The 15,287-nt window shown below is 34.8% G+C and overlaps 1 protein-coding gene across 1 annotated transcript; it reads right to left on the reverse strand.

Moving 5' to 3' along the window:
• Positions 1–2,701: 2,701 nt before the first annotated feature.
• Positions 2,702–10,505, reverse strand: LOC117107095. Its single transcript, XM_033248649.1, has 2 exons — positions 10,368–10,505; positions 2,702–6,453 (listed from the first exon to the last, which is right to left on the reverse strand). The coding sequence occupies exons 1-2, from the start codon at positions 10,439–10,441 to the stop codon at positions 5,601–5,603; spliced, it is 927 nt and encodes a 308-aa protein (XP_033104540.1). The 5' UTR covers positions 10,442–10,505; the 3' UTR covers positions 2,702–5,600.
• Between the last annotated feature and the right edge of the window lie 4,782 nt (positions 10,506–15,287).

A 15,287-nucleotide genomic window follows, 5' to 3' on the forward strand; every position in this document is an offset into this window, starting at 1 on the left:
AAATAATTAGTAAATATTTTATTTTTTACCAGTATCCAACAGTGAACAATGCCACCATTTGCAAGACTAGATAATAAAATAAATATTATTTATGTACTTTAATATAAAGGTCAAGCTATATCATTAATCATAATATAAAGTCTATTAATCAATGATTTTGAATAAAATGAACTATTTGACAATGAAAAATCATTTATTTATGATTTTAAGAAGGTAACAAAATTGTCACCTTTACTGAAACTGACAGTGCAATTTATTTAGATCATCAAAATAAGTTTGACATAATGTGATATAAAAAAGAAATAATCCAGACTTTTTTTTTTGTTACATCGGATTATACAATAATATCTCCCATTGGCTATGTCTCGAATGCTAATTGACTTACTACTATTCATTATAGCTCTCATGACGTCACCTACAGATACATTATTCATTAAAATCCCCGAAAACAGAGATTAATAATCATCCCAATGGATACAGGTTAATAATACATGTTTAATTGAGGAAATATTCTGTTAAACTTCTGCATAATTTTTGAATTAAAATCACTGTCTGATGACAGTTAAAATGCTGCGCGTGAGAAATGTCTCTTAACAACAAAGAATACAGTTGAAGTATATGAACTTCGATTCATTATCACTACAATAAGTGTCATCAATCTATTAGGGCTTTGTCCCGTTTAAGAACATTAATCAACGAAACATCAATCAATTGCACGGAACATTTTCTACAAGGATGGAGATGAATTCCAACCGACTGCAGTCGAGTTCAGGTTTACAAACATTACAGTTCATTAAAACTTGAAGTGACCTGGTTGAAATTATCAATAAATTTCAATTATATAAATTACTTGCAATATTATGCAAATATTATATTCATCTTCCAACTTTCCTAGCCTATTACCATACGAATTATAGTCTAAGTGTTCTTTAGTGTTACTCGTCGAAAGTAACTATGAAGAGTCGTGGTGAGGTGCTCTTAAATGTGGATGCAATGGTCATAATTATGTACTTTCACTATACAGTGTTTCTGTTGGAAGTAAAATAAGTAATGATGATAATGATAATGATGATATAATAGGCCTAGTTATAATAAGAAAAATATTAATACAGACACTAAAAATACTCCTTTAAATAAATGATAATAATAATCATGATATACGAAAGCGAGGCATATTTTCTTCTACAATAACAATGGTGTATTGTCTTATTACATAACAAATAACTAAATTTTGTTTTTTTATTTTACTGTTGCAAATGGCCGGAGTGACCTAAATTAAGTCATTTAAAACTTAAATTGTTTTCAATCTCACAATTCGGTGAATAACAGTAATCCAAAGAACTGCACATTACTTTCTCTTGAGGTATTCAGCTATACCTACCAAATATTCCGTTCACATCCGTCGCCCATTTATTCTAAAAAATCAATGTTTTTACAATTCTATTTTGAGTGATCGGTGACATAATGATGTCTGAGATATTTATGATTTCCTAACTTTAGTCTTTGTATCATGAAATAAGTTGTACGGTCATGATATCGACAATTTGCCAAGATCGAGAATCAACGGTAGCTATAGGGCTGGCTAGTCTGCCCTATGGCTGTGTGGCGTTCAGAAAAATATGATTTACTCTAATTACTTCATTAAACATTACACATCCCACAATAAAATGTTCAAAATACATAATATAACAGAAAATGGAAAATTATAATATGGTAAACAGTATAATGTTATATATCACAACATGTATGGAAGAGAAGTATACAATAGGTAATATAAAAATAAATACTGTATAACGAAGTTTGTAGCATAGTCAAATAAATATACCTGTCTCTTATACACATCTTTTTCGGCAAATTTATATTGCGTTGAAACAAGGCATTAAATCAACGAGTCATGTGGACTATATAGAACACTAGTTTATCTTAGTTTATCGACAATTTCTTTTAAAATAAATTAGTCTTGTTTAGTTTTTTAAGCTGAAGAAGACCTTTTTTAAAAAATAAACTAGTGATATATTGTCTACATCAAGTACAAAGTTTTACGGTAAATACTGTGCAATTAAAACCCAGGATATAGCAATTCGTTGCAGATCCACGACTTTTAAATAGGGCCGGGGCCCAGGAAGGAAGTTTCACAGGTGGAGGGTCTATCGTAGACAACCTCTAAGCCCCACGGAGTTGGGACTGAAGTTTTAAAAGTTGGGACTGAAGTTTTATAAGTTTTACAAGTTTATAAAACGTCAACCATCTATTTCTAGTTATTTGTGTGAAATATTCAGGCCTACCAATACAATACTTGATGCAAGAATAAAATACTCGGGGTTTAAATAAGAAGTTTTACAGTAAATATTGTGTAATTAAAACCCGAAATATATCAATTTGTTGCATAGTAAAGTGGCAGATCCACGAATTTAAAATAAAGGGGGCCCAGGAAGGAACTTTCACAGGTGGGGGGTCTATCGTAGACCACCTCTCAGACCTACAAGAAAATTTATTATGGTACCTCTAGATGGTCGGAAATGGCACTCTCCAACTTAAATTTGAATATAATTTTCTCTTTTTCTCAATTCTTTTTTATAGGGAATGTCAGCCACAATATGCATACTCTACGTTGATATGTAGTTGCACGACTGCACTCTATTGGATCACCATTATTCAGCAGCAAAAACAAACTGAATTCACAATTATAAAAACAAACTAATTACAGGTATATTAAATTTATTTCGTTCTCTATCTTTAACAATAAATAACAATCGGAAAAATTCACATAATACTATGGTACATACAACTTCCAAATAGGAGGCAAAAGTATGTTCAAATCATGGGGGGAAAACACAAATGTCTCACTTGTAATGTTAGAAATTGTGCCACTTACTCTACAAAGAAAAGCAGCTACCTACACCAAGTAATTATTAGAGTTCAGTGAAAAAAAATTATAGATTTTTATAGAATTTTTACTTTTATTCTAATGTCGTTAATCTATTTGCTACATGAATTATTGTTTAGTAAGGCAACATTTAATAGATAAAGAGTTTACAGTCATTCAAAAAAATAGTAGAATATTATTAGCAACCAAATAAATATTATAGAATAGCAGCCTAGTATTGACAGTGTACATAACTAGTGGCATATGGTATGGAGGTATTAATATAGGGTTAATGAGAGGGTAGGGAAAGTGGGAAGGGGCACCAGCTAGGAGAATTAGGTGAATTTTATCAACAAAGTGTAATTTCTTTGCTCTGAAAGGATTAAGTGGTGGAACTTCTAGGATGAATGATCCTGGAGGGGGAACAAAAGGGGAACAAAATTGTTCAGGGTGCTCCCTACAGTGTTTTCAGTGCAATCGTACTGCGTAGCAGTCCCTGATGCAATTGAGAAGGATCACTGATTCGACCGGACAATCAGCATCACCAAAAGTTGTCAGCGAAGCTTTTAGTGATTGTATGGCAACCAAGCTTTAGATATGCCACAGTACTTAACTTGTATGATCTACTAATGATCTCAAAATTGCTAAACATTATAGATTCACTGAAAAAAAAAAAAAAATAAGTAAAGAGTAAGTATCAGTACAAATGCAAAATGCAAAAACGAAAAAAAAAAAAAAAAAAATCGTGATTGCACCAAAATCATAATTATACAAAAGGACACAAGTTACAAAACTGGACAATTTGTAAATCATTCAAAACATAACATTTAGAAGACAATCCCACATTTCTTTAATAATGCTAACAAAAACCTCTTCATATATTTTTATAATTTTTTTTTAAACAAATTGTGAGGCTCAGCTGCTGGTGAGCAAAAACAAAAAGAAAAATGAAATTGATGCACTTAAATTATTCTGAATTACAATTGCTAGTCTATTAACATTAAATTACTATTGTTTTGTTATCTGCAATGAAAACAACTAATTAAGTGTTTCATCCTAATATATTTTTTTGTTGTGACAGTAAAATAATTTTAATCTAAACTAAGCTGGAGAGAAATATGCTACAGTTTTCCAGTGACTAATGCAAAAATCCATAGCACATTTTGGTATTTTTTTAAAAATATTAGTCAAACTAATTGTGAATTTTTTATTTCAAAATTGACACATGCAAGAAACTAATATTTCTTTTTACAACCTGGAGCCACATTTCTCTGTCTTTATCTTTATTAACCATCAAGTAATTTAACATTAACCTAGTACAGTAAGGCCTAAAAAAATGCAATGTTGACATAATGGGCCTCAAAAAATAGGGTAGGTAGGTAGGAAATTTTTATACTGCCACAATATTCAGCAAGATCTTGAAGTCTTTTTTTTCTCTTTTGCGGGAATCGCCTACTTTTATTTCAATACTTTTTCATTTAACACCTTGAAGTCTATAAAAATAATTAAATAAGCCTTTTAAAGCCCCTGTTTTTTGTCCTTGGATCACTTTTGAAACATTTTGCGTGACGCCCAACTTGTATAGTGAAATTATACTGTAAAAATGTCTAGGGTCGGCTGATTTTTTAGGGTCGGTCGGGTTAAGCCAACATAACATTTTTTTAGGCCTAATATTATGCAGTAACCAAGACACCTACTGTAATCTATCAAAATAGGATTGTATACAATATTAAGTCAGTTGATAGTTATATCATCAACAATTAACAAAACAGATTCTATTCTACAGTAGTTGCACATCCTTTAGCTACCAGTTTAAATTGAATCAACTAATTTCATATAAAGTATATACTGTACATTACTTTACATAAATACCTCATATTCTTATACAGTTTAGTATTAAACACTCTCACAAATAAATTCTTTCTTCAGATACAAATATTTATATTTTTACCTATGATTTTATCATTATTTAGTACATGGAGAACTTCTACACAAATTTATTATAAATACATAAGAATTAAAGCAGGGAGTAACAGTAAATTTTGCAGATAGGCAGAAATCTGAAAACAATCAATTACAAAGAATTTCATTTATTTTTCAAAATCAGTTACTTTTCTATGGCGGCTTTAGTCTACAAGGTTGGACATTAATTGTTTAATAATATTGATTAAAATCAGTTTATTTCAAAGATAACATTGGATGCAAATTATTGTAAATACTGTATGGAGTGGTGATATTATTAATCTTAGAAATATATAGAGAATTCCTCTGTACTGTATTGCCACAAAGGAACCTTGCAAACATCTATCTGAACACTTCAAATGGAGACAAATTTCAAAGGCAATTTAAGAATATTTTATTAGTACTAAAGGTAATTGTTTCAGGTACCACAATCAATAGTTTTATTTTTATAATACAGAACAACTTCTCCTGTTTTGCAGAAATCCTGCATTCTTTTGTGGATCATAAAATTCAAAACTAACTACTACTGTAAACCTAGTAAAGTGAAGAATGGAGATCTAATTCTGCATTTGATAACACCATCATACAGTACCATGAGCTGAACATATTCTGCACTTAAAATAAACATCATTTAAACCTCAGAAAGTAATTAATTAATGTTGTACCCTGCATTCACACTTCTATAGTACAACTACAATCACATACAATTAGGTTTCATTATTTTTCGGTATATTACACATTTCTTAACTTGTTTTTTTGCACAGCGCCTTTGTCACGTGTACATCATTTCCGCCATTTGCGACATCTTCTTTGGGATGTAGATCATATTCTCAAAGTAGCCAGCAAGATCCTCCATACTTGTGTCATCAACAGGTACATGAACCTGAAGTGCTTCCTGTGAACAGGTGTACGCAACCTCGCCACGTGCAACAGAGAAGGCCTTATGTCTGCACTCAGTCCGCCTGCACTCGGATAATGAGGCAGTGTAGCTCTCTTCAGGTGAAGACCGTTTGCGATTCAAAGAAAATGCACAGGATTGATCACGGTATCTATCAAAATAGTTAGATGTTGATGGGGATTTTGCTTTTACTGTGAAAGTCCTTGTATTCAGGTGGTCATTGGAAAAGGTGTTCTTTCTCTGTGTGGAAGTACTGTCTGGATTCACTTGAAAAGAGCTAAACCTTTGGATCAGATTAGACTTAATTAAAGTTCTATCTGTGGCATCTGTTTCTGACACCTCTTCTTGAATAGTTGCTAATTTTTTACCTGGTAAAACCTTCTTAGAAGGCTTCAAAACAGGACCAAAGACAGCTTTTTCGTCACCCTTATTCTTTGAGAATATACTCCCAGTACAACTGGAAAAAGAAGGCTGAAAACTAGTGGGAAATTTGAAAGATACACTCTGAGCAAGATCATCATTGTTCTGGCAAATTGTTGATCCCATCAACTCTGGCTGCCAAAGAGGTGGTGATGTCCCAGATGTAGTGACATAGGGTTCTAGACGATGTTTCGTCCATTTCCAAGGAACAGCTTTCAAGTGGCTGCTATTTGATTTGCGTCTTACACTGAAGTAGTTGCCATTACTAGATCTTCTACTTGAGGAGCTTCTTTTACAAGTTCCAGGTCTAGGGGGAAAAAAACATATGAAAAAACTTGATTGTAAACACAAAGTACCTGTACACTTGATTATAGCACACACACCACATGAGTAGGCCTACTTTTCACAAGCAATCAACTAGTGTTCGTAGTCACTCTTCAACTATACGTAGCTTCAATTTTTTGTGTTAAGCCCATAATTGGGTGTAATATGACATTATTATGCCATCATTAGGAACATCACAAAAATTATTTGTCACATAAAGCTAACTACCAGATTTTGCTGTCATTACTGGAAGAAAGTATACTGTACTGCTGCAGTGGTCAACTGTACAGTATGCGTACACACTCACATACAGTAGAAAGAGCATTGTCACTTTACTCAACAATGAATAAGAGCATTTTACTGTAAAATTAATATATTTGTTAATTTTATTTTTATTTTATTTCAATTCCATACCAACAGCGAGTACGAACCTGCCACTTACAGGATGGATAATTATATTATATTATGTTAGTAAAGATGAATGTAGAAGACTGCAAAAACTCCTAAAAGAAGTGCAGAAAAGCTGAAGCTGACGTCAATTTCCTGAACAGTTGTTAAATTAAATATATAACAATGAAAATAACAAATGAAGATCAGAATAGAGATTTTTAATACCGGTAGACGATGGAGCATATACTGTATTGCATTGGAATGCGCACCTGAGGGAAAAAGGAGTCGAGGTAGACAGTAACTGGAGGAATGCAGCAGTTGTGGCGAAAGATGTTATGGTTGTTATGGTCAAAGGTAGTGGAAACAATCAATCTGTCAATATATGAAGACAATAAGAGTGACATGAAATTTCCATAATAAATGTCTGTGCAAAATTCTATTTAGTGCCACTAGTCTTAAGCTTTGCCCAGATTAATGTCCACTTCTATTAGAGAAAAAACTGTTGTACAGTAGGACTATATATATAATGGTAATGGTTTTGTATTTATACAGTGCCTTCCACGATTGAAATCGTCTCAAGGTGCTCGAAAAATATATGAATAAAAGTACTGTATGAAAATAAATTTAACTGAAAATAAACTAAAACCAAACAGTATAACCGACAAACCAGATAAAAAATAGAATCACACATCACACTGTTTTACCGACCGACCAAGGCCGACCAGAATGATTTCACACTATGCTCACGCTAGCCATTCACCAATGGCAAATTGATACCATTTGGCGAAGAAAAACTTTGCATCGTTTGCCAATGGCGAATGCAAATTTTTATAAACTGTAAACAAATTTAATTTTCGTCTAGGCTAGGCTCAGCTATTCTTAATTATTTCATGCAGCAGAGATATCACCTCGCTAGGAGACCCCAATTTCCACTGAATGTTCAGTACTTACAGACACTGTCAAGTTCATGTGGAAAATCCCAAATAGATAAATCATTCTGGGCATGCATATGGACATGCATGGGTAGTTTTAAAGTAAACATTCTAATCATTGCACACTGCACACGACAAAACTATCGTTCCCACGCTAAGAGAGAACGCTAAAACGATATTTCTTTGGCGATTTTGTTTAAAACATTATTATACTACTTAAAATAATATGTATCCCGAAAATCCGAATTTCTCCTAATTCTGAACGTATTATTCGGTCCAAACACTTAAGTCAACTTCTTAAACTAGACGATCAGTTAACAAAACAACAAGCATAGGCCTAGGTCTACTAGATGCCGTCACTAACTACAGTAATTGTCATGCCATGCCATGGAGATTACAGTACAATAAATCGACAGTATGTTAAACAAAGTTAAACCTTATAGTTATACCAGAAAAAATCTATTTATATTTGTCTTTAAAATAAAACCATTAGGCTTTCTTTTTTTGTTAATATATCTGTTTCATTAAATCTTCATCGTCTTACACTGAGCTTGTTTCTTGTTTCACGCACTATGAAACTTTGGGCAATCTGACGTCATCCCAATTGAAGCACGTGTTTTCACACCACCACCGCACCCCCGAAAAAAATTAAACAATTAGCAGACAGGGTTTCGGAGGCGGGGTCTCTGCCCTCAGCAAAGTGAAGAATGAAAACAATTAACGAAATTAAGAACTTAGAGCATCTAGACGTGTAAATTTTACAAAATTTTCTAACCTCAGGCCCAACCATGGTGGGGCTGAGGTTGTTGGAGACTCTCACTCCGTACCAACCAATAAATGCTCCCGCCACCCCTGATTACGGAGGAAATTTGCAGAGAATGAAATTTAAATTTGTTAGTTTTATTTATAAAATAAAGCCATTAGGGATTCTTTATTTGTTTAAATAATTCTGTTAAAGCTTCATCGTCTTACACTGAAGCTTGCTCCTGTGTTACGCACCATGAAAATTTGGCGATCTGACGTCATCCCAATCGAAGCACGTGTTTGCATGCCATCACCACACATCCGAAAAAAAAATTATCCAATTGGCGGGCAGGGTTCCGGAGACGCGGTTTCTGCCCTCAGGAAAGGTCATCGTGACGACGAAAATATGTTGCGTTTACAAAGAAGTACACAAGACCGAAATGCATGTCAAACAATATGTAAAAGCATCAATTTTATAGATAATTACTGATATGCTGTAGAGCAAAAAAACAGGTCGGGCCTACAGTAACGTACTCGCGTGAATAAGCGCCTGGGCGCTTAAAATATTTTTTTGCACTTTTTGAGGGGCGCTTATTCAAACAGGGTGCTTATTCAATACCATCCTTAACGAAAATTAAGTGAAAATTGAGGGGGCGCTTATGGAAATAGATGAAAATCGAGGGGTTCTTATGAGAACTTATTAAATCCAAGAGGCACATTTTTAATGAAAAACCATTAAATAAGGACATCAGGAAACTGCAAATTACGAATGGTGCTGCGGCAGAAAAGATAATCATCCAGAGAGCATGGCTTGTCATGACAAAAATGTTGTGAGTACAATATTACATAACAGCAGAATAGCAGATGAAATTAGTGGTGGTGGTTAGCTTGTTCGCCATCGGTTGATTGAGAATAGCAGGACGGCATGATCATTGCAGGTTTTCTTGAAAACTTAGATGAGAATGTGTTAAAGATGCAAATTGTCGGAAAAGGAGTAGTAGGACTAGGCTATAGACAAATGAAAGAAGATGAAAGTTTGAAATATACTGTCTGTCCAGGGAGCTCTCATCATTCTGTCAAAGACTCCACACCTCAAATCATACCAACATCCACAGTCTCAGGAGTGATTGGATTGAGGGGGTGTTTATTCAAATTAAAAGGGGGCGCTTATTCAAACAGGGCGCTTAAGGAAATTTTCTCATTATAAGGGGCGCTAATTCAATAGGGGCGCTTATTCAAACGGGGCGCTAATTCAAATGGGTGCTTATTCGCGTGAGAACGGTACTGTTGAAATAGCAGTTCGCTTGTAATGCCAAAAAGGCACTCTACTCCCTCCCAATTTGAATTAGGGCCTAGTTAAGGCCTAGGCGTAACACTAGGCCTAAAGCAGGTACGGTAGCCGTCGGTCCCACATATCGTAAACGATGGTTTTTGTTTCGTTTGTTCAATCATTAGTATTATTATTACCGCCTTTATGACTTGTTACAAATGATCAAGACATAAATAAGCAAGAAATTCATTTACGGAGGCGTTTTAGCAAAATTTTATTGGTTTTTAAATTTGGCTAAAGAATTTTCAAGTTGGTGAAAAAAATTAAAAACCTTTCGCCATTTTGGCAAAAGAAATTTTGACCCTAGAGAGAGTGTAGTCACAGGCATCATAATGATGTGTTTAACTAACTATTGGCCTACGGAATCAACGAAAATGAACAGATGTGATGTGTCATGATGTATCTAATTCATCATGACCATATTTTTGTCACATAGCCTGGACAGGGATTTAGTATAAAAAGCAACATATTGTATATTTAAGATAACATAAAATATCTTACTCTGAGGAATCCACCTTTAATTTCTTGAACATTGACTGCATGTCCAAATCATCCAGTGCACCTGGTGAAGACATACTGTACAGTAAGACCAACTCCTTCAAAACCAGAAACCTGATCTATATAGATCAAAAACTAGTAAGATGTGTATAAGAGACAGACTGTTCGTTAAGGATGGTATTGATATTAGATGCTGATTGCTTTCAGATTCAGGCATGAGCGAACCCACGTGCCCGACGCCCGGGACAAGTGTTTTTTACGGTCGGATAACAAGAATGTTAGGGACCACTTGTCCGTGGACAAGCACTTTTAGAATAGGCTACTTCACCATGTAATGCGAGTACTTATAAAAAGTCTGGCTCTTGACAATGCGCAGCATATTTTAGTAACAAATTGTTGGTGCACAAAGAGAAATCAAACAGAAAACTGACTACAGTATGCCATGATTACGAACAGCACACTAGTGTTCATCAAGTAAAGCTGGGCTTATGTCGCCCTTGCTACTCGACTCAACTCAACTGACATCAACTGACTTTTGGCAACTTGCCAGCAACTGGCAAGCAACTGTGAGCAACTGAGGGCAACTGAGTCGTGCGACTGAAGGTGACATAGCACACCTTGCGATCGAAAGCAACTGAAAAGCAACTGAAAATCGCCAGTTGCTCTCAGTTGCTTTCAGTTGCCATGTTCTATATTGTAGCAATTCAAACAATTGGCAAGCGACTGAAAATGATACTGCGCATGTTGATTATAAAGTTACGTTTACCACCGAAAATAATTTGGTGTGGTTTATGTATTATGGTGTTTACAAGACTTCTGTAATACCGTACAACTTTCGAATTGAAACCCTGGGCTTCTTTTTTTTTAAATTATTTATTTATTTATTTTTTGAGACTTTTGGATGGGCTTCTTTTTGCGGCTACTTTTGCAAAATAATGAGGGGGCTTCTTTTCAAAATGAATAATGTTTAAAATTTTGTGAATTTGTTCTACTAAACAATAAATACGGCCGCTTTAACATCAATCTGTATCATGGAGTGTATTAATTTTAACTGGCATTAAATCACCTAAACTACTGTATAAACCAAGCTTGTTTTTAATTTATTTTGTTTTCTGAAATTCATGCACAGTGTATAGTACTGTACTATCTCGAAAAGAAGATTTAAGTTATCTTGAAAAGAAGCCCACGGGCTTCTTTTTAGAGGCTAATTTTGCAAACTAGAAGGGGCTTCATTTCGAAATGGGCTTCATCTCGAGATTAAGCCCACTGGGCTTCAATTCGAGGGTTTACGGTATGTCATTTCATGTAACAAATAATAATCATAATAGCCTATTATTGTGCCTTATCTGTCCAGAAAGTTTTCCTGACAGGCTCTAATGGCCTGATAGAACACATTTACTCATTGAATGCTATAATTGAAGACGCAGAAAAGTATAACTCTAAAGCCTTTGTGACATTTCTGGACTTAGACAATGCTTTTGGAAGCGTCCCTCATGAATGGATTTTTAAACTATTGAACTTTTATGATGTTCCGAACTGTATATGCTCTTACGTTTATAAGATATAATAATTTAAGAGTTAAAATTAAGTGTGCCAAATGGGAGACTATAGACATAAGTATTCAAAGGGGTATCTTCCAAGGAGATGCACTCTCCCCTATTATATTCCTCATAGCTTTTAATCCGCTTCTCGATGTTGTTAGGGAAAACAAAGACCTTGGGTATCGTCTAAATATCCCTGTCCAAAATTCTGAAAGATTACCCCCTGAAGGGTCCTATGTTTATGTTGTTGCCAGGCCAGTATGGTACCTGGGGAAGATTTCAGGATTCAAACATGATGGATCAGTGTACCTCACATGTAAAGGAGAATCTCACTCTAATGAGATAGCACTTTAACAGAGGAAAATTGGCACCTGGCCTCAGGATCTGACAGGAAATTTAGGGAAAAAAACCCTCCCAAAAGGCCACTTCCTAAAATTAGACGGGAGTTGGGTAAAACAAAATTCTCTCTGTCATCCCCTCACGTTGCCAAAGCATTTCCCGATGACAACCATTATTACTAGTGATGTTAATAATCATCAAAGAATTCTTGATGAATTCAGTACGAGGGCTAAAGAAATGGGCTTCACCCCTAGACCAGATAAGAGCTATTTCCTATCAATTAATGATAAAAATAATAGTTGTTCAACTAATAGACAATGAGCCAATTTAGTTTGTTAAAGACAATCCCACTAAATTCCTTGGACGAATTACATCTAATCGCCAATAATTCGGCTGCTAATGCAGGTGCTAAACTCTTGGAGCTAGTTAAACAATTTATGGAAAATCTATAAAAAAAAAAAAAAAATAGAGGTGAATATAAGACATGGATCATACTGTACTATATGATCCCGAGTATTAGATATTTTGTTAACTGTAAATGACATAGCTAAATCAAATCTAGAAAAGGCTCAAGCATTGATTAATAGGTCAGTTAAACAATGGCTTCAACTTCCTCGCAGCACAACCATTGCAATTTTGCACCATCCTAAATTGCTAGGCTTGCCTTATATGCGTGACTTGTACTGTACAAACATACTAAAGCCACGGCCCTTGCTCAACTTTTATACTAAAGATCGGCTCCTCAAAGAAATGCTCTCCAACTTGGACCCAGGGGGGAAGCTAATTCCAAAATTTGTTCTCCCTGGGATGGAGCTTCTTAACGAAGCCGACCTAAATTGCACATATAAAAACCTAAGCAAGGTAGCTAACGATAAAGTTGAAGCCAGATGGAACGAGAAACTTAATTCATTATCAGTACAATGTAAAAGTACTAAAAAAGGCCTATCAACCTTCCCCCGGGCCCCACCCCCAAACCCGGTACAAAAAAAAATTCTATGTGCCCTTAGGCTAGGCCTACCTAGGCCTAGGCCTCCTAAGCTAGTGGGGCCTACTACTAGGCTAGGCCTAGGCTACATCACTTAAAATCCTATTCCTTTCTGTACTGAACTGAGTTCCTACCTGCATCTCTTAGACTATAGCCTAGTAGTAGCCTATTAGGCCTAAGTAGAAAGGCCTACAATTTCAAAGGGGCTAGCATAACTACCACTAGTTGTGGCACGCTAGGTTATGGCTTAGCCATGGTCTACGGGGTAGCCTAGGCCAAGTAGGCCTACAGGAAGAAAATGACTTGCCCTTGTGTGGTGTATCTTGTGTGTTGTTGTTGTTGGTTTCAATTGTCAAGATTTACTCAATGAAAATAATCACAAGAAGTCTTATGAAATAATTTTGAAACACAAACGTGAATGTATATACCTTCTACTTACCCTTGGTAGTATTTTCTATTATATTGAAATGATATTCTATTCAAAATATAAGCAAAATATATGATGAACTTCCACAACTTCGTAAGGCGAAAGCCGCCATCTTTGTTTTGACGACGCGAAAGGTTGGCGCATGCTTCATTTTGGGTGACATCATCAACGTGTTTGTGGAAAACCTTTTCTCTCTATATTATGCGTCATCCTTTCAGGGATCATCGATAAATTTTATTTTATTTTATTTTATATATTATTTAAATACAGTAGAACCCCTATTAAGGGGACACCGTCTGTACAAAAAAAAAGTTCCCCTTAATAGGGGGTGTCCCCTGAATAGGGGTCCCCTATTTTGGGGAAACTAACCAAAAACGCAAAATTTTCCCCTTACAAGGGGTTTTTGATGGCATGTTTTCATACAATGATAACACACATTCTGTGTAATATTATTGATTGACATGGAATAATCAGCTAGCTAAGTAAGTAGAATTAGAACTTTCTAGCAACAAAATGCAAATACAATTCATTTATAATATGCCAATCAGCACAAATGTAATTAAAACATTTTTATATGTTGTAGAAGTGGTTTGGTGCAGTAGAGGTAGGCGATACAGGCCTGTTTGGCCCATGTTTATGCCTTTTTTTTCATCAAACCATCACTGATGGGTTCCACTAGGAGTAAATGGGTACCTGGTGGGGTTACCAGCAGCAACACTTAAAACATGAAGACCCAATGACAAGCGAAAAAGAATTAGCGCTTTGATCTACAAAAATAAAGGCACTGTACAAATGATATAGGCCTAAATAATAAAATATTAATAATAAAATGTTCCAAATATTATTTTAATAATGCTATTAACGGTTTAAATACTACCGGTCAGATGTAAGACGAAACAAGCAAATGTTAAGGTAAGTCATGTATATAGAAGTCAGGAATGCTATAGTGAGTAATGTATATAGGAATTAGAATGAATTACAATGAGAGAGTGATATTTGTAACGAGTTGTTTGTTTGTTAAGTGACGGATTTCCCCAAGCAATGTAAAGGGCTTCTTTTATTTTTAGTTGAAAAGTGTTGTGGGCGGAGTCAAGAATAGTAAAACAGTCTGAATTACTTGTGTTTTGACATTTAACAGATTGTTTAAGATGTTGAAATATGTGTGATGACTATCCCGAACTAAATGCTCCTTAATCCGTGTAAAGTGTCTATTGGTCTCGCCAATATACACGGAGTTCCGCGCAAGTAAATTTGTAGACAACACGGGCTCGGAGTTTAGTTGAGACATAGTCTTTTACGTTAAAAAAATTTGATAATTTATATGACTTGAAAGCAAGTCTGACATTAATGTTATAAGAGAAATAATTTTTGACCATAGTGTTAATTTTTCGTTGACAATAGTTTGATAATGGTGTATAGGGTAACTTGAAATAAGAAGGTTGTGTTTGCGTTGCGTTTGCAACCTTCTTATACATTAATATTTGCTTTCGTCTTACATCTGACCGGTAGTATTTAAACCGTTTGTAGCATAAGCGTTATGACCTGATGATGACGTGGGACACGTCGAAACATGTCGTTTATAAGTTACATTTACTTTATTATATGCATTACTGCATTTGTATATATATATA

The sequence above is a fragment of the Anneissia japonica genome, unplaced genomic scaffold, assembly GCF_011630105.1.
Source record: "Anneissia japonica isolate Jap-2015-1 unplaced genomic scaffold, ASM1163010v1 scaffold1726_len428862_cov177, whole genome shotgun sequence".
Taxonomy (NCBI): Eukaryota; Metazoa; Echinodermata; class Crinoidea; order Comatulida; family Comatulidae; genus Anneissia; species Anneissia japonica.